The 25,275-nt window shown below is 38.7% G+C and overlaps 1 protein-coding gene across 2 annotated transcripts in view; it reads left to right on the forward strand.

Moving 5' to 3' along the window:
- The window catches only part of LOC134538197 (putative fatty acyl-CoA reductase CG5065), a 55,703-nt gene extending 30,750 nt beyond the window's left edge, over positions 1 to 24,953 (forward strand). For both annotated transcript variants that reach the window (XM_063379287.1, XM_063379286.1), the window contains exons 5-9: positions 1,632 to 1,741; positions 9,188 to 9,386; positions 13,225 to 13,464; positions 15,174 to 15,431; positions 20,565 to 24,953. In XM_063379287.1, the coding sequence (XP_063235357.1) occupies positions 1,632 to 1,741; positions 9,188 to 9,386; positions 13,225 to 13,464; positions 15,174 to 15,431; positions 20,565 to 20,727 (970 nt within the window). In that variant the 3' untranslated portion in view covers positions 20,728 to 24,953. The remainder of the gene's footprint in view (positions 1 to 1,631; positions 1,742 to 9,187; positions 9,387 to 13,224; positions 13,465 to 15,173; positions 15,432 to 20,564) is intronic.
- Positions 24,954 to 25,275: the final 322 nt, after the last annotated feature.

The following is a 25,275-nucleotide window of genomic DNA, read 5'->3' on the forward strand; positions in this document are numbered from 1 at the left end:
GAGCAAATTTAAATATGTTCTAACGTCGCAAATGCACTTCTGATACGAAAATCGAACACGACATCTAACGTAGAACGCCGAGCGTGATAAATATACGCGAATTGTGTTTTCGACTGAATTTCTGAACGCGAATTACACGTAGTTTCCGCACCCGCCGCTAGAATTCGCCTGCCGGAGTAGACCGAAAATTTAAATTGTATATTGAAACGGTTCCGATAAAAGCGAAAAAACACTTGAGAAAAATATCAAACCCCGGATTTCGACTTGATTTTTGACAAGGAATTTTATTAAAATACTGCCCATCATGTTAAAATTCATTAAACAGTTAATATTAAATTTCCATTTGGCTTTGATAACTTTGGTTAGAACCGTCCGCCATAGATAGCAGCACCATCTGTTACATATTTCCGTTCTTTCTCTTCCGTCGCATTCATAAAAATTACTCCTGTGAACTGTATACCGATAGCTAGAGACCGGAAAAATTCGCGGATTCATTTCGCGATAGGCTAAAATACAAATCGTTATACCTCAGTGCTGCCTCTGCTATTGGTTCACAACTCACCTAGATGACTCTGGGCCAATGAGAAACACCCGACCAAAGCTTTATCGAATCACAGGCTGCTACGCTGGAACGTCTCACAAGACAGCAGCCAATGAGTGGGTGGCATTTGACCGAGTGTACTTAGAACTATGGAGTTCATCCTACAGGTCTTTGAACTCGCGAATTTTTCCGGTCCCTACCGATAGCTAAGATGTGACACATCAGTAATTAAGTACACAGCGGAGGATCGCTCAGGAGGTTCGCGATTGTAACAAACATGGCGACGAGAAACCTGCAAGTTGCCCTACTCTCTACTGTATTCATTGTGATCCCTCCCAATCCCCTTCCCGTCATCGAGCGCCCCACTATTCAGCATCAAAATTTTGTTTACGCTCTGATGAATCATCGCCTATACCACTGGTGTCCTGCATGTACTACTAAAATAAATATAAATAATAATATTTCACGACCCAGCTATCTTACGAGAAGGATATGTACAATACAAATTTCTGGCTTTGTTTGGTGAGGTTTGTACAGTAAAGTTTTGCTTTGGTGTCATTAAATGTTTTAATTTCATTCACTGTTAGTAGCAAACTGTTGATCACCTGGTATAACTTATGATTGAAAAAATAAAGTCTACATGTTTGCTGGTTAGCTTTGGCGGAATAATACGTAAAATACTAATTATAGATAGGTAGAGACAGGAAAAATTCGCGAATTCATTTCGCGATAGGCTAAAATACAAATCGTTATACCTCAGTGCTGCCTCTGCTATTGGTTCACAACTCACCTGGACGACTCTGGGCCAATGAGAAACACCCAACCAAAAGCTTTATCGAATCACAGGCTGCTACGCTGGAACGTCTCACAAGACAGCAGCCAATGGGTGGGTGGCATTTGACCGAGTGTACGTAGAACTATGGAGTTCATCCTACAGGTCATTGAACCCGCAAATTTTTCCGGTCCCTAAATGTATATGTAACAATGTAGAAAAATCTGTAGTTTTACGTGAGTGATTTGTGTTTCGTCTGCCAAACGAAATGGGAGTGCGGGCGGCACTGAGTGGGTGTGTGTGTGGTGTTGTCGGCAGCATCATCAGTCCCCACCCCAACACGTACACCTTCACCAAGCGCCTGGCGGAGGAGCTGGTGCGCCGAGAGTTCCCGGCCATGCCCGTCAGCATCGCGCGTCCGTCCATAGGTGAGGCCCTGCCAGGGTTGCCACACTGGCGGACCACACTTCAACCACACTTCAACCACACGTGTTCACTTGGCTATCCTGGTGTCGGAACACACACTACAAACATTTTTTTCTTATATTTATTAATGTTGTAACATGCCCACCAACAGCCGAGGGCTTCAGCGGTGGTCACGACACATATATACAAGGACAACATGTGAACAATACAAACAAACAAATAAAGTTTAAAAATATAACTGTTCAAGATAAACATCAAAATATAAAATGCATAAAAAGAAATGCAAAACATAGACATTATAATGAAATTACTAATTGCCGACATTGTAATGAATTTGATATGAAAATAACAGCTACACTTTTACAGATTAAGATTATCAATTTTATTGAAATTAGAAATGATTTGGTGCGTTAGAAGTTTTTAAAAAAGGGGGTTGTATTCAAAGTCGGTTTACGGACGATAATTTTACGTGATAACGTCATGAGGAAACATTGATGAAAAATTGCATACTTTTCAATCTTCAAATATTATTTACAGTTTTTTGCAAATTAAATTAAAATAATTTGTTTAAATATAATCACAAACAATTAGTTAAAAAGCCCGCCTTAACCTGTTTGATATTATAGAAGATTTTCTCGCCCTGTGGTTGGCCGGTTCTTGCACGCTCGGCTCAGGCGGAAGGTGACAATGAGTCATGCTTTTTTCGTGCGTGCAGCCGGCGTTCATCGATTTAAAAGACGTTATCACTTCAAAAATTATAATAATAAAAAAACTATCCTTAGGACGATATTGTAAGATATGCGTGTAAGGTAGCGAATAAGCACTGCCTTGTCGGGATATGACCGTAACCTAACTGGCGGGCCATATTTCAGAACGTGTCCAAACCCAGTCTCTGTCGTGTGACGAATAAAGCAATAAAGCAATAAACTGTGTGTAGTGGAATTAATACGTGGTGGCAATATGAGATGATGTTGTTGAAAGGTTTTGGTTAGTTTGGTTTCAATAAAAAGGGGGGGGGGGGTCAATAGAGGGGGGTGGTTGCCATATGAGTTCTTGCCAGGCTGGTGTGTTTGCGTGCGTCTCTCCGTGTTCTCCAAGCGCAAGGTTGTGTACTGAATCACAATCTTCTTGTCGTGCATAGGAGAACTGTGAGATCTGAACAGTAATCATGACATTGAATACAATTTTTTTGGATATAGGCCATTGCAGTTTTGCACAATTTTTCACGGGGGAAAAAAAATCAAGAATGCAAAATGAGAAATAAAAATGATAACATTAACCCACAGAGAACAAACCTTAAATCAGCTATTGTCGAACAGATGGACCCAACAATGAACCTACGCAGACAATTACTATGGACAATACAATGACAGCAGCACATATGAACACAATAGGCTAACAACAATGAGAAAATTTTTAAGCCTGAGACAATTTTTAAGCCAGCCACTTTAATTTTCAGTCCAGTGTGTTCGTCTCTACATTTATTTTTTCATGACAATTCTTTCCACTGAATTCTTGTGCCGTCTCATAATTTCAGCTCGAATGTGTTTGTCTGTACTGTCATCGTTGTGTTCTCCATAATACCTGTGTGGGTTCATGTTGGGTCCATCTGTTTGACATCAGCTGATTTAAGCTTGTTCTCTGTGGGTTTTATGTTTTCATTTTTATTTCGTATTTTGCATTCTTGAATTTTTGTTGAACCCATAGCGGATGGATCATGTCTGTATATTCTAGAGAAAGTATCTCGAAAGAAATAGTAATTATAAGAAAAAATAATTTATAAAAACATTAGTGGAGAGACATTTAATGTTTTGTCTTAAAACCATTGAATGTTCACAAACCATGCATGTTCAATCTAAATTGCTCCAGAAAGTCACTATTTTTCCATATCAGGTCCTCATGAAATCTTTTATGTATGCGTGGTTTCTTGACACTTACCTCAAGTTCATTTCTTTTACATGAAATCCGTCGTAAGTATGCATAAGAGAGATTTGATTACTAATATCAGTAAGTTACAAAAATCGATACTGCTAGAAGTGTGATTTATTCACAATTAATTTTAGTGACTAGTACAAATATTTAGGAATTTTTTTAAAAAAATTTTTAATGACAAGTTTTATTTTGGTTTATTTGTGATATGTTACATGTTAAAATACCAAAAATACTTCTTGAATTTTTGTTAATCAGTCATTGAAACGTCTAAGCCAGGGGGCTACTTTAAGGAGAAAGCTCTGAGACTTTAAAGCGGCACCAACGTACGTAAGATGTTAAACTATATAGCAGTAGGATTATGCGTGACCACTTTCTGAGATCAAACTTGATCGGGAAAAAAAAAATTCCCCTCAAGAGGAGAAAGTTCAAACTAAAGTTGCTTATTTTGCAGCGGCGCTACATTTGTGTAACACTTCCTCCTCTTGTGTGTTTCGAAGCCCGTTAGAAAGTTGTCTATTTCTGGAGGATGTTCTCGTGACGCAAGTAGGGAAGGACTAACCAACTAGGACTATAAATAGCACCTCTGGGAAATGCTTTGACCTCCACCACACCGGGACCAATCCTTTTAGTGAAAGTGGGAACTAGAGATGCACTGGTTCAACGACAGCCAGTTTTCTCTCCGTTATGTAATTTGGTTAATCTTTCAGGCACACCTTCCATTCTTTCTCCCATTTATATTTATCGCTAGTTTACGTTTTGGCCGACAACTTTGTAGGGGGAGGGGCGCCCGATTTCGGGTCAGCATCATGCAAGCTCAACAACTACACAACTACAACAACTACAACAACTAAAACAACTAAAACAACTAAAACAACTAACGTTGAAACAGTGAGGGGTGGTGGGTGGTCGCCCCAGAGTTGATCTGCACGCAGAAGCAGAAAGTTCACTTCTGAACCTCGTCCGTCCAAAGACAAAGCATGTCGCGCAGTGCTGCTTAGGGATATATTTGGAATTTTTAAGTGATTGATTAAAAAAACTTTGAGTCATGCCTTTTGAAAGCCCAACTTTGTTGCGAATCAATATTGCTGCCTAAGCAGTTATGAAGTTTTTATATGTTGGTGCTCTATCGTGTTTTAGCTTTAAGGCATATAAAGTTTGCAGTAAATATGAAATATGATTGAAAACTATCTTTACCCGTGATGTGCTTCACATTCGAAACTCAGACTCTAACGCCATATTATTTTTTCTATTTTTTTGTCACTCGTTTTCAAAGGTTATTTCAAAAATTTTAACTGAATATCTCCTTTGAATATGTTGTTCTGCCACGAATAAATTCAACAGATATTCGCTTAGTGTAATATCAATGGCGTAAAAAGTCGCGTAACTCATACTGATTATCATTACTTGCATGACTTTTTACACCAGTGACATTACACTAGGTGAATATATGTTGAAAATAATTGTGGCAAAACAACTGTAAAAGTATTTTTCGGCAAATATTCCGCAAAACAGGAAAATTTTATAACAAGCTAGACTTTCACAGAAACAAACAATTAAATTTTTCCATCTTTTTTCATACAATTAGAGCAAAATAAAACATGCATTTGGTGTTTATTTACAACGTAATGGCTCACTTAACATGAATCAAAGAATGAATCAAAGAAATTTGTGGAGTAGTCTCTATGATAGTTACAAATTTTTTTACGAATAAGTTGTATGGTACCAACATACCCTGTTATGACAGTCTAACAGACTATCGGTAGAAATTTTGATTTTCAATAAAAGTATTTTTGAAAAAAATATTCTGCGAAATTCTCTAACGAGATAGACATTCACAGAAACAATTAATTTTTTCAACTTTTTTTATAAAAATGTTTATTTACAACGTAATGGCTCACTTAACATTTGTTAGTTGGGTAAGACCAAAGATCATTCACCTACGGACTCATGCTGACCTCTACCAAATGATAAGGAAATTAATGTTGTTTGAACAAAACCTAATAATCTGTAGAAAACTAATTACAAGTATAACAACCTATCTTAAATGATGTAAATCTATGTCAGTAATAGGGGAGGAAAAACTCTGGAAAAATTTGCATTTTTTTTCTTTTTTGCCAGAAAATTTTCCAAAATTTTTTTTTTGAACATCTAGCTATTGGTACCAAAATTTGGTTCCTACCACCACACTTTTTTTTTAATAGCATTTATAGAACAGTCTTAATGGCAACGAATTTCACTTCTTTCTTTCTCTCTCTCTTTTTATTTTTTAATTATCAAACAAAGCTTTGAAGTCACCTGGCGAAACTTTTTTAAATCACAAAAAAAAAAATTCAAAAAAAAACTTTCTCTATAAGCACTGAAATCGCGGAAAAATGTCACCACAGAGCGCTACATTGCTAAAACGCTAGAGTGATCACCTCGTGTTCGAAGCTAATAACTCACTGCCTCAGGTGTCAGTTCATTACGACAGTTTGGAAAATCAAAGTCGGTAAACTGGAAAATGTTTACATTAATTCAGGGCTTTTAAGTTTACAGTCTGAAGTATTTTATTTAAAATTTTTAAAAATTATTCAAACAAGTAATGAAGGAAAAAAGTTAGTATTTTATTGTGTACTAATACAAAGTATTTTCAGGGACGTCTTTATTTCACACACAATGACCTAATAGGCATGTATATTAAGTCATTTTATGCTAGCTTCACCAGGTGTAAATCAGGTATTAAACTGAATAATGTAACAGAAACAAGCTAACAGAGCAAAGTAAATCTCTACATAATAAACAACAGACCCACTTTAATAAACTCAAGTACTGCGTCAAATGTTGAAATATTCAACCATGTGTACTGGCTGGGATCTGAGATCATGCTTCCTCAGTTTCTGTTTTATAAATATGAATAACATGTACGTATTACGCGGTCTTCGAAAAGATAATGACACAAGAAGATTACATCACAGCTAAACATGGGCACAAACATATACACAGCTTTCCCACTTCCTTAGCGATCGCAGCAACATATAATTGCAGTGAAAGTGTTGGAAGAAACTTCAAACCTGTTAGAAACCAACCAAATATTTTACTATACTATTTTTTTTTTCAAAACAGTTAAGAAATTAGCCCCAGGAGAATGTCTGCACTTGAACCGTACTTCATATTGGATTTTTTTTTTCATTTGCGAATTACGTTTTCAAATTTTCATTTTGGCTTTTAGTTTGCTTAACAATTCCGAAAAAAAAGACAACAAATTGTATCATCTCTATTATATTGAATCAACAGTTTTGTTTTAAAAATATTACATTCGGGCTTAAGTTTCTGTTTCTGTTGACAGCAAGGTCATTGGAGACTGAACAAATGGAATGGCTGAAGAGATTCATGCATTATTATTATTTTTTTTTTGTGCAGTGACCATGGAGGTAAGAAGTAAGGGTGTGTACAATCTTTGCAATGTTATTACTTGATAGTCAAATCGAGAACGACCTCTTAGGTTATAAATGAAGTTTAACGCTAATTTGTTGCAGATGTGTTGGCATTATGTTCGTTTAGCAATACTCACTACATGATGGCATCTTTACGATACTTCCTAGTGAATTCTTTTCAAACTATGAAGAGAATCTATAGCATACTAGCACAACCCAACAGACGTTTTCCTGCCAGTGTTTTTTTTATTTAGCTACATCTATATCTCTAAAATTGATGGTTTGCATGTAATCTAGAATCTAAAGAGCATTTTAGAAAAAAATTGAAAAATGAAAGATTACTCTTTTTTAAGATTCAATTATTTATATTGGTCACAATCACTATTTGTTTTTATTGAGTATTAAGGACAGTAAAAATCACAATATACAAATTTTCAAGGTAATTAGTTGAATGGTGTCAGAGTTTATCAACATCATATATATACACACACATATATGTATACATACACACACACACCAAAATATATATGTATATTTACTAACGGGCATTTGCCTGAGCTAAACCACTTCAGGAAGCTGAATTTCAGGAAACCTTATTCTCATTTGATGGCTCTGTAGTATAAGGAACATCACTCCTGAGTTTCAAGTCTGTAGTTCATGTACTTGAAAAACGGGAAATTGGGATATTTTAAGCCCCCGAAATCCTCCTTGGGAGTTGATTTTCGTAAAATCATTTCTTAGCGGATGTCTACGCAGCAAAAAGGATGTACATTCCAAATTTTTAGTCTGTAGATCATAGTTCCCAAGAATTCGCAATGAGTCAGTAAGTGGTATTTCATTTCGTACAAATTTTATCACCCCTTTTCATCCCTTTAGGGCTGGAATGGAAAAAAAAAACCTTAGTGCACCCCTAGGGTATACAAGGAATATTGCCTCCGAATTTCAAGTCTCTAGGTCCATCGGTTTATGGTGTGCATTGTCTATCAGTCAGTCATTAAGAAGATAGCATAGCTCAGATAAAGAGAGTATTACAATATTACATGGTTTATGCTCAAATATTATTTTAGCCGGGCTCTTGAAATCCATATTCTAATTCAAAGCGCTCTTTAGAAATTCGAATTTGATGTTAGTATTCGAGAATAAGTTCACTGGATGTTCTACTTAACTGTTTCGAGAGCAGCGCCACTAGGAAGGGGATGCCTTTATCGGCCCAGGCCCAGCGAAAGCATTTCACATTTTTGTTTTACTCGTTTGTCTGGTGGTCTTTTTTTAAAACATGGACATTAACAGGCAAAGAAAAATTAAAAAGTTTATTAACAAGGAAAATTAAAGAGCTGGTCATTACAAATTTCAATTCATAATTTCACGTTTAGAAATAATAAATATATATATATATTATTGTCGCACATAATTAAGCAATTCCACCGGAATTTGATCCTGAGCATTTATGAAGCTGACCCGAAAATAATTTTTCACGAACGAATACCAAAATTTCTTGAGATGAATTAGCGAAAACCCTTCGTAAATATTTTAAGTTCCAGGCTAGCTTAAATGTACATCATAGGCCACCCTTCAACAACATCGAAGCGCCACGCGCGTGCCAACAACGTTTACGTCTTCCACCTCGTTTCAAACCGCGTAAGGCAGGGAACGCAAAAGGCCGAAACGCAAGAAGTTCAGCGCGTTGACATAAAATGTTCGGTTTGAAAGAGTTGATATTTGTGAACAGTGGCGTAGCCGGGGGGAGGGGGGGTTAGGGGTTCAAACGTCCTCCCCCCCTCCTTTAGCACCAAATCTTTAATTAATTTCTTATTCATCACTCAAACAAATTTCATATTAAAATTAATAAAAAAAAAATTTTTACCATTACAATATTACAATTCAAGTACCAAAAAAACTGCTAAAATAGCACTATTTTAAACCTTAAAATCAAAATTTTCCCGGGGGAGGATCCCCGGACCACCGGCTTTAATATGGGGTGGGGGGGGGGGGGGGGTTACGCTTATTAACACCCCCCCTACACAAATCCTGGCTATGCCGCTGATGGGGAGGGCGGAGTGTGGGCGGGTGGTCGAAGGTCCGAGCGGGGCGCGGTTGTCGCAGTGACGCCGGCCTGGAGGGAGCCGCTGCCCGGCTGGGTGGACAACCTGAACGGGCCCATCGGCCTGCTGGTGGCCGCGGGCAAGGGGGTGCTCCGCTCCCTGCACTGCATGCACCACTACCACGCCGAGGTCATCCCCGTCGACTTCGCCATCAACGGGCTGGCCATCATCGCCGCCAAGGTCGGCCGCAACGCAGACAAGTACGTCCTCACTAGGTTAGGTTAGGTTAGGTTAGGTTAGGTTATCGGCCGCAACGCAGACAAGTACGTCGTCACTAGGTTAGGTTAGGTTAGGTTAGGTTGTCGGCCGCAACGCAGACAAGTATGTCGTCACTAGGTTAGGTTAGGTTAGGTTAGGTTAGGTTATCGACCGCAACGCAGACAAGTACGTCGTCACTAGGTTAGGTTAGGTTAGGTTAGGTTAGGTTATCGGCCGCAACGCAGACAAGTACGTCCTCACTAGGTTAGGTCAGGTTAGGTCAGGTTAGGTTATCGGCCGCAACGCAGACAAGTACGTCGGCTGGCGAGCTTCGTCAGAGACCTGCGTTATCATTATACATTTATTTATTTATTTAATATTTGTTGCATGCCTACCTACAGCTTATATGGCCTTGGGTGGTAGGCACGATACAAACAAACACAGATACATGCAGACAGAACAAAACAGTACAAAATACAAGACGACAAAACAAAACGATACACACAACATGCAACATTTAACATTTAGTAAATAATTTCTTATACATTTAGAATAACAGTAGTAGGGGGAGCAACTCGGTTCTGGGCCAGTTCACCGATAAACACGACAATCATGTTACAACGCTCGTGATGGAACACTAGAATTATCTTACTCAAAACTTATGGGACATCCGGAGGTATCCGGCTGGAATTTATGGTATGCCCCCTCCCCGATTTCACCTAACCACCCAACAACCCTGAGGGGGGGGGGGGGGGGTAACACAAAATGCGTTGCAAGAATTTTCCCTTTTCCGCGCATCGCCGACTCTTCTTCCTTCCTGTACCATCCTGCTGTACTGACCGTTACTTGCTTAGTGCTTGCAATAATTTAACCCCTCATGAACGTGCCGAAGATTTTCTATGCAGGTTTCACCTGGGCCCAACTTAACTGGAGCTTAAGATAGGGGAGCTAATCATGGCATGAATTGCTGCCACGGCGCACGATGCATGCTACCCTCTCTGCAGGGCTGAAACCCAGCATTAATAGTGCCTGGGATGCACGTAATCCTCTTCCTTGACCCAGACTACTCCCAAACAAATACACATGGTTTTAGTTAGGTTAGGAAAAAATTTCAGAGAGAGAGAGAGAGAGAGAGAGAGAGAGAGAGAGAGAGAGAGAGAGAGAGAGAGAGAGACAGACCTATTGAATGTCTATAAAACTAACTTTTTTATGAGAGCAGATTTTCATGAAATAAACCATGAAATCATTCAACGATAAAAGCTGTTTATTTAACCAAGCGGACGGGTTCGCCCCAAGGAGAAAATTGACGCGGCGAGACCTCGTGGACATAGAAAAATGACACACACTCACTATTTATGTGTCTATGAAACATGATTTTTTTCTGCAATTTAAATTGTAATATACAAAAAGGGTATTGAAAATTGAAACAAATATGGCGACACTACAAACTGTCAGGATCTTTATTTTTCTTAATCTCTACTTAGTTCCTTACAATAGCATTCACTCTTGCTCTCTCTCTTTCTATTCCCCCTCCCCAGGACCGTTAAACGTTTAACGCAACCTTGTTGGAAGTCGCATTAGAAGTATAACTTCAAAAATAATTTTTCCTCGCTCTTTTACCTTAGCTTAAAATGGTACCTCCCCCTTCCCCTGACTCAACCCTACTCTTTAAGGTATTATTATTAAATATATCTATTGTCTCTAGAGGGTGGTATGCATTTGGTCCTACCCTCCACACCTCCTCCACTCCATACTTCCAGAGTTCACAGGTAGATGTGACTAGTGTCGTCGCACGTGATGTCGCTGATGGTTCCAAAGTTTGCTGCTAGATGCCACTAGTATCTATTACACACATTGGCCATCTTGGGTGTCACTGATGCTTTCAAAGTTAGCTGTTGGTTCCTGAGAGCGGTATGTCGTTTTCGACCCATGATCACAGTCTGTGATCTCGAGGTTCAAAAGTAAGCAGTAAAATGCACAATTGAGATAGTATAAGAAATTAAATAAGATGTGCAAAGAAATTCTCCTAATGCATTATGGGTAACAACCAGTGAGTTGAGGGAAAGGGGAGGTTGGGGCATATCATAATTCCAGCAGGGTATCTCAGTGCATGTCATAAACTGGAGTAGTATAGCATACTATAATTTGTGTAATGCAATTCCCTATAGTGTACCATAATTTTTCCCCATTGCATGCCATAATTACAGTACACAGTACTTTGATTATCACACATACTGATAAACTGGTCCAGAACGACTCGCTCTCCCTAATAATAATATCATATACCCTGAAATACAGGAAGTAAATTAGAAAATAATGAAAATCCATATGCAGTTTGAACATGTAATAGAATATGGAAGCAGCAAACGAACGAAAGACTTTGGTTTATGTGTGTACAAATGTACCACAAAAATAACATAAATTTTGCAGATCTCTAATCATTTAGTATCTGACACTTCCTACAGGACTAGATAGCAATAACAAACATGGAAGCAACATTTTGCACTCTGTTAAAGATAAGGTGAGACATTTTGACAGTCTTTAGCAAACATTCAGACATTTGGACATCTGAATAATATTATGAAACTAATGAAATAATAAATGGTACATATTCAGCTCTTCTGTGTTTGTTTTTTGGTTATTATGTTACAATTTTCAGCTGTCGAAGCCTGAATGTTAGTTTAAGCACCTGTGAAAACGTGTCGCCTTTTCTCGAAAAGTGTGTATGGTGCACAATGATACAGGATAAATGTGGCAGCAGCCAATCAAAATATGACACCTCCCAGTTTTCGTTCAAGAATATGGATCCTACTTTAGTGATGGAAAAATAACCAGAATTTAGCAGGCCCTTACCGATGACTTCACTTTCAACAAACTGTCAAAGAAAGGTGTACTATATCACGGGTAACCCAGTCTATATCTCAAACAATGTAAGTAGCCAATAAGCAGATGATGCATGAATCTGTATATATAATTTTTTTGACATTCAAGCTACAGATAACTGAACTTACAAATTTTTATATTCTAAATAAATATACCTATATATTCAATATTATTTCACAGATTCACTTGGTAGCAAAGTAGATTTGAAACAATGATTAGAGTACTGTATTCTTGACGACTCAGAGCCAGTTATAAAAAAAGGAGAAGTGGTTATTCAATCACGTATAACTCACCAAAACCTGACCTGTTTTCTACCAATAAGTATTCTAAAATGGCTTGATAAAATATAGGCATGTGGAGTCCAATTTGGAGTGAAATGAATTCCCGAAATAATCCTGCCTCTAAGAATAGGACAATATTGTATTTTTTTGACGTGACAACGTCTAATAAATCGATGAACGCCGGCTGCACGCAAAGTGTCCCGTTACACTGTGTCCCATTACGCTCATTGTACGCTTGCGCCGCATCTATCGCTCTTCCACTCGATTGGAACAACCATCAATTTGACTTTTTCGAGGCACATTAAACTTGAAACACTCCCATTCGTTTCCTACTTTTCCCATCATCGTCCTATCCTTAACAGAATAACAAAGATTGGAAGAAGTTAAATAGCAAACACGTATAAAAGTTATAGTTAAAATAATCTCTTCGTTAAAGTAATAAACATATTTGAATTAATGAGTGCAAATAAAAGTAAAATTGTCAATTAAATTGTAGATTTCATTTCACTCCTTCTTTGTATCCATAGAAAATAGTGATAATTCAATAAAAATGATTCAATTTTATTTCATAAGAGTATGCAATCATTTCATCAATGTTTTGCTATGACGTTGTCACGTTAAACTATCGTCCGTAAACCGACTTCACAGACAACCAAGAGTCGCCGTTATGTTGCAGACTCTCTGAAGTGCCCGTGTACAACCTGACTGCTTCGTCGGTGAAGAGGTACACCTGGGTGGAGGTCTTGAACATGGGCCGGCACCTCATCTACGAGTACCCGTTCGAGATGACCGTGTGGTACCCGAACGGCAACATCCACAACAGCAAGCTGGTCCACACATTCAACGTGTTCTTCTTTCAGTGGATACCGGCGTACCTGATCGACTTCTTGATGATCATCTTCATGCAGAAGACGTTGTGAGTCACGCTGCCAGAGGCAAACCCATTATTTCGTGGGGAAATTTTGACGGTTCGTTAGACTTCGATGCATTCTGTTTATGTTTTGCACAGGTTTGTTTAATAATTGGCGGTGGTCATTGATAGGCACTTTTCCGCACTTGACTGCCTGTGATAATACAACTGTTCTACTGTACACCCATGTTTTGCTACAGTTAGAGACCTGGAAATTTGGCGAATTAATTTATTGTCAGTCTAACATTAACAGTTACATTTATACTGTTCCCACATATAATTTCTTATCGACTATTTTCTTACTGTAGAAGCTCTCCTTCTTTTGAATAGGTCAATGTGATTCGGTCACTCTACTTCTCGTTGGTACAGTTGACTGTTCCACAGTTGTAGATAGGGGTGTCAAACAATTGTGATCCAATCACCAAAGCTTTAGAAGGGTATACATGTTTGCTGTTTACCTTGCGACGGAAAGAATCCGCAAAATTTCCAAGTCTCTAGCCATAACCGTTAGAAAACACTACAGTTTTTTGAGAAATATCTTGACTGGAAAGGTTTTCACTTGTGGGCTCGTAGGGGCAAGCTTGCTGCAAGCTTAATGTGCTATAAAGGAAAGGCCGAGAAGCAAATGTGTACCCCTGAAATCATATTGAGCTTGCAGCATGACTGCCCCTACAAGTCTGCAAAATTGCATCAAACTTGGAAAGTTAACTTGGATAGCCTCAATCAAGTTTATAGCCAGCCTGCAAATGCAATTCTGTGTACATAATTATAAAAGTAAAGATTGAAACACGCTCTAATAACATTCGATGTGGCAAGCCTGCACATCAAGTTTATTCCAAGTCATTCTGTAACCATGCAAAAAGTCAGAATGCCATACAAGTAACCACTATGAAATCGCGTATCTCTCTATTAAATGGTTCTGAACCCGCCACTGGTCAGAAATTTATCGCAAAACAAACCTTGTACAAACATATTTATTACAAGCTAATTTGAATACCTTGCGAGACTAGCAGGTACACCCGGGAAGGGTAGAACTTGTCGGTGAAGGCTCCCAGGCATGGGGAAATGGATATGTCATCTAATCGGGACTGGAGGTATTGGTAGAATGATTATAATGAGGGAAAGAGGCAACCTATCCGAGCATCTTCACCACCCAGCCCCTTTATCCCATTCAGCTTACCTGTGATTGACTCAGAGGAAAGCCTCACACTAAGCCCACCGCAAGGCACCCATATAATATGCTAAACCTGTACTCTAACCGTATTCCTTCAGTACAATAGGACACGGCCAGTACCTTATTTTTACCCCTCAGAGAAACCCAGATGGCCTATCCAACTTCCACTAGATGTACAGGCTAATACCAGAGCAGTCCGCCATCGGTAGAGACCGGAAAAAATTCGCGAATTCATTTCGCGATAGGCTAAAATACAAATCGTTGTACCTCAGTGCTGCCTCTGCTATTGGCTCACAACTCACCTGGATGACTCTGGGCCAATGAGAAACACCCGACCAAAAGCTTTATCGAATCACAGGCTGCTACGCTGGGACGTCTCACAAGACAGCAGCCAATGAGTGGGTGGCATTTGACCGAGTGTACGTAGAACTGTGGAGTTGATCCTACAGGTCACTGAACCCGCAAATTTTTCCGGTCCCTAGCCACCGGTCACAGGTTGAAAGTTGGTTCCGAAATGGACGCCCGGCGCCTGGTGTTGCAGCATGGTGCGCATCCAGCGCCGGATCGCCGACGGCCTGGCCGTGCTGCAGTACTTCACGACGAGGAAGTGGGTGTTCAACAGCCGCAACTACGTCTCGCTGCACGCGGAGCAGAACCCAGTCGACCGCAAGCTGTTCTCCATCGACCTGTCGCAGGTGGACGTGCCCGACTACCTCAAGGACGGCCTGCTGGGCAGCCGCCAGTACTGCATGAAGGAGGACCTCTCGTCGCTGCCGCGCTGCAGGCGGAACCTCAAGATGTGCGTACCATCTTGGATCCAGGCTCAAAGGGTTTCAGAAAACACACACACACACACACACACACATATACACACACAGGGGCGCAACAACTAAATTTCCAAAGGAGGGGCAATACACCTTTTTATAAAAAATCATCGATCCCCCCCCTTCCCCTATTGAAGCGGGGGGGTCCTGGGGTCGCCTTCCCCCGGGAAAAATTTGTATTTCAAGGTGGAAAATGGTGCTATTTAAGCAGTTTTTTTTTTATCTAAAAATTGATTGCACAGCACTTTCTTTGCCCCCGTTTGCCCCCACTTCAAGGTTTCAGAGGGGGGGGAGGCAAAATACCCTTGCCCCCCCCCCCCCCCCCCCCGTTGTTGTTGCACCCCTGGTATCAGTAGCATCGCACCATCTTGGATCCAGACTCACATGCACACACAAGCACACATATATACACACACAGGGGCGCAACAACAGGGGGAGCAAGGGTATTTCCCCCCCCCCCCCCGGCTGTAACCTTGAAGTGGGGGCAAACGGGGGCAAAGAAAGTGCTGTGTAATCAATTTTTAGATAATAAAACTGCTTAAATAGCACCATTTTCCACCTTGAAATACAAATTTTCCCCGGGGGAGGACCCCCGGACCCACTTCAATAGGGGGGGGGTCGATGATTCTTTATAAAAATGTATATTGCCCCCCTCCCCTTTGGAAATTAGTTGTTGCGCCCCTGCACATACAGATATGTGTGTGTGTGTGTGTGTATGTGTAATGTGTGCAGTGGCGGATCCAGAGGTTCACCTCGGAGGGGGCACTCTAGGATTTCAGAGTAGCCGGAGAAAAAAAATGTCTTAAAATTACTAAATTTGTATTATTTAATCTACTCACACTACACACATAACATCCAACCAACCACCAGATTTTATGATTCCACAAGAAATTCATTAATCATATTAAAATATTTTATTGGTTTCAGAAACGATCATTTTTGTCGGCAATATTAATGTAGCAGACAACTGGTTTTTCGGGGGGGGGGGGGGGGGTTAATTCACTTGCCCCCCCTGGTGGCCCCCCCCCCCTGGATCCGCCACTGAATGTGTGAGTGTGTGTGTGTGTATGTGTGAGAGAGAGAGAGAGAGAGATGTTTTGAATGATTCTTGTAATGGGGAGATTGATTGACTGCAATATCTTGAGCATGCACTATTGCTTATGTACGCTTGTTGTCATAGAAAAATACCCCATGAAAGATTAATACATAGGCACATGGAAAACAAGCCAATAGCAGCTTATGCCAGTTTTTTTACTTGCTCGGACAACACAAAAATTCTGTGGAAGAAAATTAATTTAAAAAAAAATTCTTCGTCTCATCGTGTTATCTAGATTATTTGTTCAGTTGTTCAGATTCATCGCTGGGTTCGTCTGTGCGTCGCTGCGATGTGTGGGGATGTTTTTCTGTATACCTATGCTGTTCTGTTTGCAAATGTCTCATCGTTGTTAGCATACTTACTGTGTTCGTCTGTGCTGTGAATTTGTCTGATAATATTCTCTGTGTTGTCTAATCATGTAACATTTGACATTTAATACTGGCTTGTTCTCTGTGAGTTTATGTATTCATCTTTGTTGTCTTCTCCTGAGGTTTTTTCCTTGACAACCAGCGTAAATCAGCAACGGTGTTTGCCTAAGATACTGTGTTAAATCACGTGCACATAGACATATCAATTCTCGGCATAACTAACCGCCATGCCAGGCTTCAAGGTCCTAAGCATGCACAAGGATTGGCCGAATACATCATCTCAAGTTTATAAAAAGAAGCTTAAGGCGACGGGATTTCCAACACATTAGTTGGCTCCAAACTACTTTGATAACGTATTTACCTTAAAATAATGTGACTCTGAATATAATGCAACTTAAAACACTTTGAAAATTTAAACTTTAAATTATTAATTTATTCCATATTTACTAGACCCTTTCTGGTGCCACTTTAGTCAGTAGAGTGAGTTACATGGTTTCTTTTGAAATAAAAAGCTGCAGTTAGAAAAAGCTGTTCAGAAAGCAAAGGCCGTAGTGATGTTAGTGATAGGCTGGTTGGTGGTCACCTGGGAGGTGAAAGGGGCTGATTACCCATTCATCATTATCATAATCATCAATATCTTTTATAATTAATTATTGAATATTTGGCTTCATTAGGGTGACATATTGACCAACGGAATGCCCAAGTCGATAATGACTTGCTGCATTTATTATTTTTCCCGTATGAATTCATGAAAACATAAATTTTCAAGAATAACTACGACTCAAAAGTTTATTGACCGTGTTATAAAATCTAAAAATTTCTGTCCTCTGTCTTAACAAAGATAAATGTTTAATTATCGTTGATGAAAAATTTGTTTTAAAAATTTATGAGCAAAAGAAGCCACTGTCTGAACACCTGAAAGACACAAGGTCCTGTGTGTGACACACCAAGTGTGTGTGTTGCTACACCACGTATGTCACGCCTCTATCCCGTGCTGACTGGCAGCCACTGCGCGACGAACATTGTCGTTCACCGGCCGGGACGCAAGTGCCACTGGCACCAATCCACACGTACACAACACCAATGTGGACCGACCCCAGCATGTTTGGAACTTCCTGCCCCTGACTAACTCTTCTTTCTGGACCATCCTTCTTGTCCTGTACCGAACCTGCCTGCTCAATGCTTGCACTTTTTAACCCCGCATGAATGAGCCCAGGGTTTTCCCTTTGTCTGTCCAAGTTTTACCTGGGTCAAACTCAACTAGTCTAGAGTTAAAATAAGGGAGTTAGTCATGCCATCAATTTCTGCCATGGCTGGCCAATACTCCCTAACACAGTACACAATGCATGCTACACTTCCTGCATGGCTGAAACATCAGCATTATTAGGCTAAAAGACATCGGCCTGGGACACACCTAGATTCTTCTCTAGCCCAGACCCCTCCCAAAAGAATGCACTTAGTTTAGTTAGGTTAGGGAAAATTAATAAAAGGTTCTATATCTCGCGTGCTATGTTTTTTTCCTTCATTTTTATGGCATTTCCTTTGCTACAGATATGTTAACATAGATGGTATTTTTTATTTATTGTTTGCTCAGAAGCTGTGTCAGCAAATATTTTCTAAACGTTATTTGCTAGCTGTGACATCACACACGTGATTATATTATTATGAAAACTTTAATTTTTTTACGCCGGTTAGGTAATGCTTGGTAAAATCTGGTAACAAAATCTGTGACGAAATATAGGATGCAAGCGGCAAGCATGCTATAGCTATAAAAGTACAGAAATTGTCCTTAAACCAAAGGAAATGTTACACGAATGGAATAACCATCGTGATGTGTGAGGCAGAGCCTTAAGAACCAACGTTTTCTGACCTTGAGGATGGAAGCAGAAGTGCGAATAGTTTGGGAACACATTGCAATTTTCTGAAGTGTCTGTGTGTTGCCGCATCGATGTTGCAGTGTTTGCAGTCAGATGTATGCGGTGTCACTTTGCACGACTTGGTGAATGTACTTGCAGGTAAAAAAAAATGTGAGCGAGTCTTACAGTACTCGCGAGTGATATGTTAACATCTAACCTTGGTAACGAGCAAATTCATGTGTTCTTATGTTATTCATGGTTGCAAATAAACTTTTAATACGAAACCCGGACACAAAATTTAACACGGAATTCTTGAAAAAATAATGCTGAGCGTGATTAATGAAGTGATTTTCAAATACCAAAAATTTCAGGATGCGAATCACACACATGCTTTTTGCGCCCAGCTTGGCTAGAATTCGCTGCCTGAATTTTAGATGTTGCTTGCTACCAATAAACACAGATAGCAGCCAGGGGTGAGGGAAATTGTTAGTTTCCAATACCAGTAATGGGCATTATGGTTCAGATTGAATAACTGGTTATTTAAATGTTTAACGTTATCAGTTATTGGGCATGAAGGTCTGTTTTCAATCATTCATTATTACAATTTCAAAAAAACGACTTAAAAATCATTACAGTCCTCAAAATTATCGAGTTATTTTAACACTGGCATTGAAATTTTAATTATTTTTTAATTCAAAAGAAAAGTTTACTTTGTCTTTGTTGCAGATGGAATTGTATATAATTTTATTCAAGCACTTTATTTATTTGCATAATTACAAAGAAATATTTACTGACTGAATGTTAGATAATTTAGTCCATATTTCATTTAACTTAGCCTGTTGACGCACACATAAATCAACCTTGAACTGTTAATTGTGTGCCCTTGACGTGGATAAGAAGTTGATAACTCTGGCCAAGAATGATTGAGAGTCTACTAAGCTACTTTGCAATGTTTAAGAAGTGAAATAAAAGTTGTGTGTTCAGCAGAGATTAGGAAAGGATACAGATGAAGCATTAGGCATCAGTGAAGCAGTTTTCTTCCCTCCCTTTTTTTTCTTTTCTGATTTTCACATAACCTATATGGGAGATGTTTATATTCATAACAGCTGTTTGTAGCCTGCTTTTATTAACGACTGAAGTTAAGCTTATAGGAAGATAATTAGATCATAATATTACTAGTTAATATGTTTATATACATATATTACAAGTCCTAAAACAATCTTTATGATAAAAATGTAATGATATGATTTGACATTTATCTCAAATTTTAACTCCAATGCAGGTATACATACAGCTGATACACTTGTAAACAAACGGCCGCCATGTTGGTGCGTGTAGTCAGTGGCGTAGTCAGGATTTGTGTATGGGGGGGGGGGGGGGAGGTGTTCAGAAGCATGGTCCCCCCGTATTAAAGCGGGGGGTTCAGGGGGTCCTCCCCTGGGAAAATTGGGATTTTAAGGTGTAAAATAGTGCTATTTAAGCAGTTTTCAGTACTTAAATTTATATATTGTAATGGTAAAAAATTTTTATTAATTTTAATATGAAATTTGTTTGAGTGATGAATAAGAAATTTTTAAAGATTTGGTTCTAGGGGGGGGGGGGGGGTTGAACCCCTAAAACCTTCCCCCCCCTGGCTACGCCCCTGCGTGTAGTACACTGAAATCCCCCCTCCCCTTTTGGCTTCATCCCCCCCTCGACTAGAACCGGACCTCGTGCTCCGTCTGTACGTCTCCCCTGATCTCTGTGGCGTTGAGCTGTGTTCTGATTGGCGCGCGTGCTGGGGAACAGACTGTACGTGGTGGACAAGCTGTGGACCCTGGTGCTCTTGCTGCTGCTGCTGTACCTGGCGTGCTGCTTCTCCGAGCCGGCGCGGCACGCGGCGCTCGGCGCGGCAGGCTACGTGCGGTCGGCGCCCCTGGTCGGCACCCTGGCGAGGCGGGTGACCGGCTAGCTGTCTCCTGCCCGCGCGCCGCTTCGAGACGCCCCGGGAGCTGGAGAGCTGCAAGGAAAACAGCAGCGCCCGGGACCGGTCGCTTCATTTCCCGGAAATGAACAACGTCTTCCCCCCAGCATCGTCGCTAGAGCCACGGAATTTTTCGCGGATTCATTTAGTCACTTAATTCAATGTTACAGTATGTTACCAGGACTCGAACCCAGAACGGCGCGGCGTCCAGCTCACATTTAGATTTCAGCTCACATCGTAGCTGGAGAAGATCGTATCACCAGTTTTTAGAGACCCGGGAAATTTCGCGGATTCATTTAGTCGCAAGCTAGAGTGCAAACCTTCATGCTGTCGCGCCGTGTTCATGATTGGACCGCAGTCGTCTGGACACGCCCCTTCTACGACCGTGAGCCGACGACGTCCAGCAAGGAGAGAAGTATGAGCAAATCAGGTAGTGCCGAATAACAAGGATAAAAATGTTCTCGCTAATAAATCAACCAATGGGAAAGTGAACATGGGTCGAGCACACCTATAACTTTGAATTCTATCCTGAGGCCAAAGGAATCCGCGAAATTTCCGGGACTCTAATCATTGTCTATTGTGAAAGAAAAGAAAAACTACTTGATTCTCTGTCATACACGCCATTTTTAATTTTTTTTTTTTTTTTAATTTTTTGTCATCATTTTCACGTTAAGAGTTATTTCTGAAATTTTTAACGCGATAACCTGGTTGATGATGCAGTAATGACTCGTTTATCCGGCCCTCGTTGATCCGAATCTTTGGATAATCCCGATCACATTTTATTTAATGTTGACATAAAATTGACAATTGTATTCTACATCTATGCTAAACAAAGACAGTTAGCACACGATAATGTTCCTGATGTTTGAAACAGAACAAAGTTGATGAATTATTTATGTAGAAATGATGCAATGTTTTTTTTTTTTTTTCCATTTTTAAAGGACTAGTAAAAATTATAGGGCATGCATACCATGTAATTTTATAAAAAAACAAAAGTTTTTATCTTAATAAATCGTAAGTCTGGTTATTTAAGAATTTTGTTTTGTTTATTACTTGGATTATTTGGATTTTCAACTGTCCTGATTACTTTGGTCCCAGTTAGTCCTGATAGTTTAGGTTTAACTGCGCGACTTTTCATACCCAAAAACTGCACTATGTGAATATCTGTTGAAAATATCAGTGACAGAACAATAAATCTAAGGAATGTATTGTGTTAAAATTGACGTAAAAGTGAAGAAAAAAATCAAAATGGTGTTTGGGACTGAGCCTTAAGTATGCCATTTTTTTCTCAGGAAATATTTGGTTGTGAACTGTTATGTTGCCCTGTGAAAATACACTTTTACAGTAGGAATATGGAAGTTCGAGAGAAATATTTTCGCAAAGAAATTAAGACTGCAATTCGCGTTGTAATTAATACTTCAAATGTAAGTAGGTTTGTTAGTTTATTTATAATAAGCATTTAAACTTTTGTATGCTTTCGAGGTGTTATTTCCGGTAATATCGTAGGGTTGGTGTCTTGCCAGGGTGGCAAGGCAGGCTAAAGGGCTGGTCAATACTCTCTTTTTTCAATTTATAGTATCATTATATAGCACTAAAAAAATACTTTCAAAGATTTTACTGCCTCGTAAAATGATGCACTTACACCGGAATTTCATCGCTAGCATTTATAAAAACAAATGAGTACAATAAGGAAAGAAAATAAATAAAACTAACAAAAATTAGCTAGAAACCATCATTTGATTTTAAGTTCCATATTAGCTTTAAAACGTTTAGAAGAGTTTTTTTTTTCCAATTTTCCGGTGGAGAACCCCCGAAACACCCTTTCATCTGGTAGCTATTTCAACGCGTACCCCCTCCCCCCCCCCCCAACCTAAATAGACCCTTTTCAAAATATTGGGGCCCCTTAAAAATTAGTGGCCTAGGTCCCCGCAGAATTTAAGACCACCACTGTGTAGGGCTTTTGAAATTGAGTCGCATCAAAGTAGTAGACTGTACCGATGTTTCGCTCAGCATCACAGCAGGTATCTTCAGGGTTGATAAATCAACTAAAAGCTCAGATTCAGGTGTCTCAGAGTCAGGGGAGGGGGGGGGGGAACTTTCCTGCACTTGGCTTCTGTATTGGCCAATCATGTTTGGCCTCGTATAAATGGCTGTTTTTAACTCTGTGTGGCTTCGTGACTCTTGCTTTCTGCTGGTGTTTGCTTCTTTGGTTTTCCACGAGTCGTGGCCTTATTTTGCACAGTTTGTAGTCAAATTATCTGTTGATGTTTAGGTGTTACAATATTTCTGTAGCTTCTCGAACGGTTACTGTTCTTGTGATTTTCTATGCTGGCCACTGTTTTAACTTTATAGAAGTCTAGTCTGTGTTTGTGGTAGAAGAACATCATGCTATGGCCGATATGTGGTTCTCTTGTTTGTAGTCCCTGATGTGAGCTTTCATTCTACTGGTTACCTTTCTTCCTGTCTGTCTTGTATGTATGCCACAAGAATTATTTTTGGAGCCAGCTTGCACTCAAATTGTTTTAATGTAATCAAGCATTTTTAGAACGCTCATTGGTCGATAACAAGGTCATTAAGGGTGTGTGAAGTGTTTTGTGGACCAATCATCAGCGTAAAAAGGATGTGTATGTGCTACAAGTCTACTTTTCTACTTGATGAATCTGTGAAATTGTAGCATGTCTAGAGCTAGATTTACAAAGTAGCAGCGACTACCGTTTGTGCTACCAAAAATGCACAGAAAAAGTGCACAGAAAATTCTATCCCATAGATTGTAGCAATGCTGTTTTTACAGGAACTAGGGATACAGATTATTGTCCCTACACTTACAGTTTGGAAGGGTTTTTTTTTAGAGTTTTGGTTTCTATAACTTTGCATTTTTTCATGGTGCATCATAAAATTTGATATTTACCGAGAGCAACACTTTATAATTACATAGTACAGTATTTACCAGTACAGATCACACAAAAAAACACAGGAAAAATATTGGTTTGACCTCAAGGTCTCACCCCGCTTCTCTCAATGACAATGAAGGACCGTATTGCATGTCGCTGATCACTCACTGGGTATGCAGTCAACTTGCTGATAAGAGACGGTGTTTTTGTAATGAATGGTTCAACACATAATCTTAATATGTGTTGGAACAGTTTTGGCTACAATGTATACCTCAAAAATGTTAAAGAGTAAATATTGGAATTTTTTTCAATATTTGGTATGTACTAAATGCTAAGATGAATATTAATATCTTGGCAAATATAAGTACATATAATGATTAATAAAAGAAGAGTTTATATATATATAAAACAAAATTGTTCTAGTGGAATGTTTGAATGTAGTCCACATAATGAAAATGTGTAATTTTTAAAATTAGTGTGAATACAATTTTAATTATTATCTTATCTTAACTTACCAATGAATTTTTTAAAAAATAAGCTATTTGTGTTTGTATTTTGTCGTTGATGTGCAACTCCTTTAGAAAAAAATTTCCAGGGCAGAATTATTATAGTGGTTCATCATCTTTGATGTGTAAGACATCATTTTTAATGTTGAAGTACAATTACAGTAAATAATGTACAACGTTGTTTGAATTTGAAATTAAAGTACAAATGTAACTAAGACTTGTAAATATTTAGTAGTCAGGGCTGTTCTCATAGATAATTTTATTAAAAATGTTTTAAATACAAAATTAAATTTAGAATTTGGTATGTATTATGTTTCTTTTTTAAATGTATATGTGTTAATATATCAGGAAAAAGGAAAATGTATAGCTAAACATTATATTTAATCACTTCTTTAACAGATTAATTATGATGATAAGTAATTGTGCATGGTAGCTAATATTAATTTTTATTGTGTTGATAATCAGTGGTTTTTGTTGTAGTAATATCACATGATAATGAAGATATGTAAAATTTTATTATGTAAACATTAAGTAAGCATGTCACATATTCAAATCATGCATTACTTCAATATTAAAAAAAACAAAGTTTTCTATTTGTTTGTTGCTAGTTTATATATTGTGGAATTGATTTTATTTGTGTGAAACATTTTTACATTTTATAATTCTATAGAAATTTTTTTTAAATGAATGTTATCAAATTATCAAAATATAGGAATGGTAATGATATTTACTAGTTAAGTATATTCAATTCCTTAAATATAAGCTATTGGTGTTTATATACTGTCTTCAGAACTAATAAACATTATACCTATATTCAGTTTTGATTTCCTTTTTTTAAAAAAGCACAACTAATTATTATAAATGTGTGTTAATCTGTTTTTAGTGTTGACATACTTTAGGGGTATGGTAACAACTTAAGAACAAATAAGATGTGCTAAGGCCAACATACTTTTTTTTTTTTTTTTTACATAACTTTATGCACAATAAAACAAGTATAACAACAATATTCTGAGATGGTCTTATCCTACTGACTTGCAAGTAATGCTTTCACGAAAGACAGACCAATGCAATGCAAAAATATTGACTGTCCCATTTGTGAACAACAGGTAACAACACTCACTTTCAATTATGGTTATAAA

The sequence above is a fragment of the Bacillus rossius genome, chromosome 13, assembly GCF_032445375.1.
Source record: "Bacillus rossius redtenbacheri isolate Brsri chromosome 13, Brsri_v3, whole genome shotgun sequence".
Classification (NCBI taxonomy): domain Eukaryota; kingdom Metazoa; phylum Arthropoda; class Insecta; order Phasmatodea; family Bacillidae; genus Bacillus; species Bacillus rossius.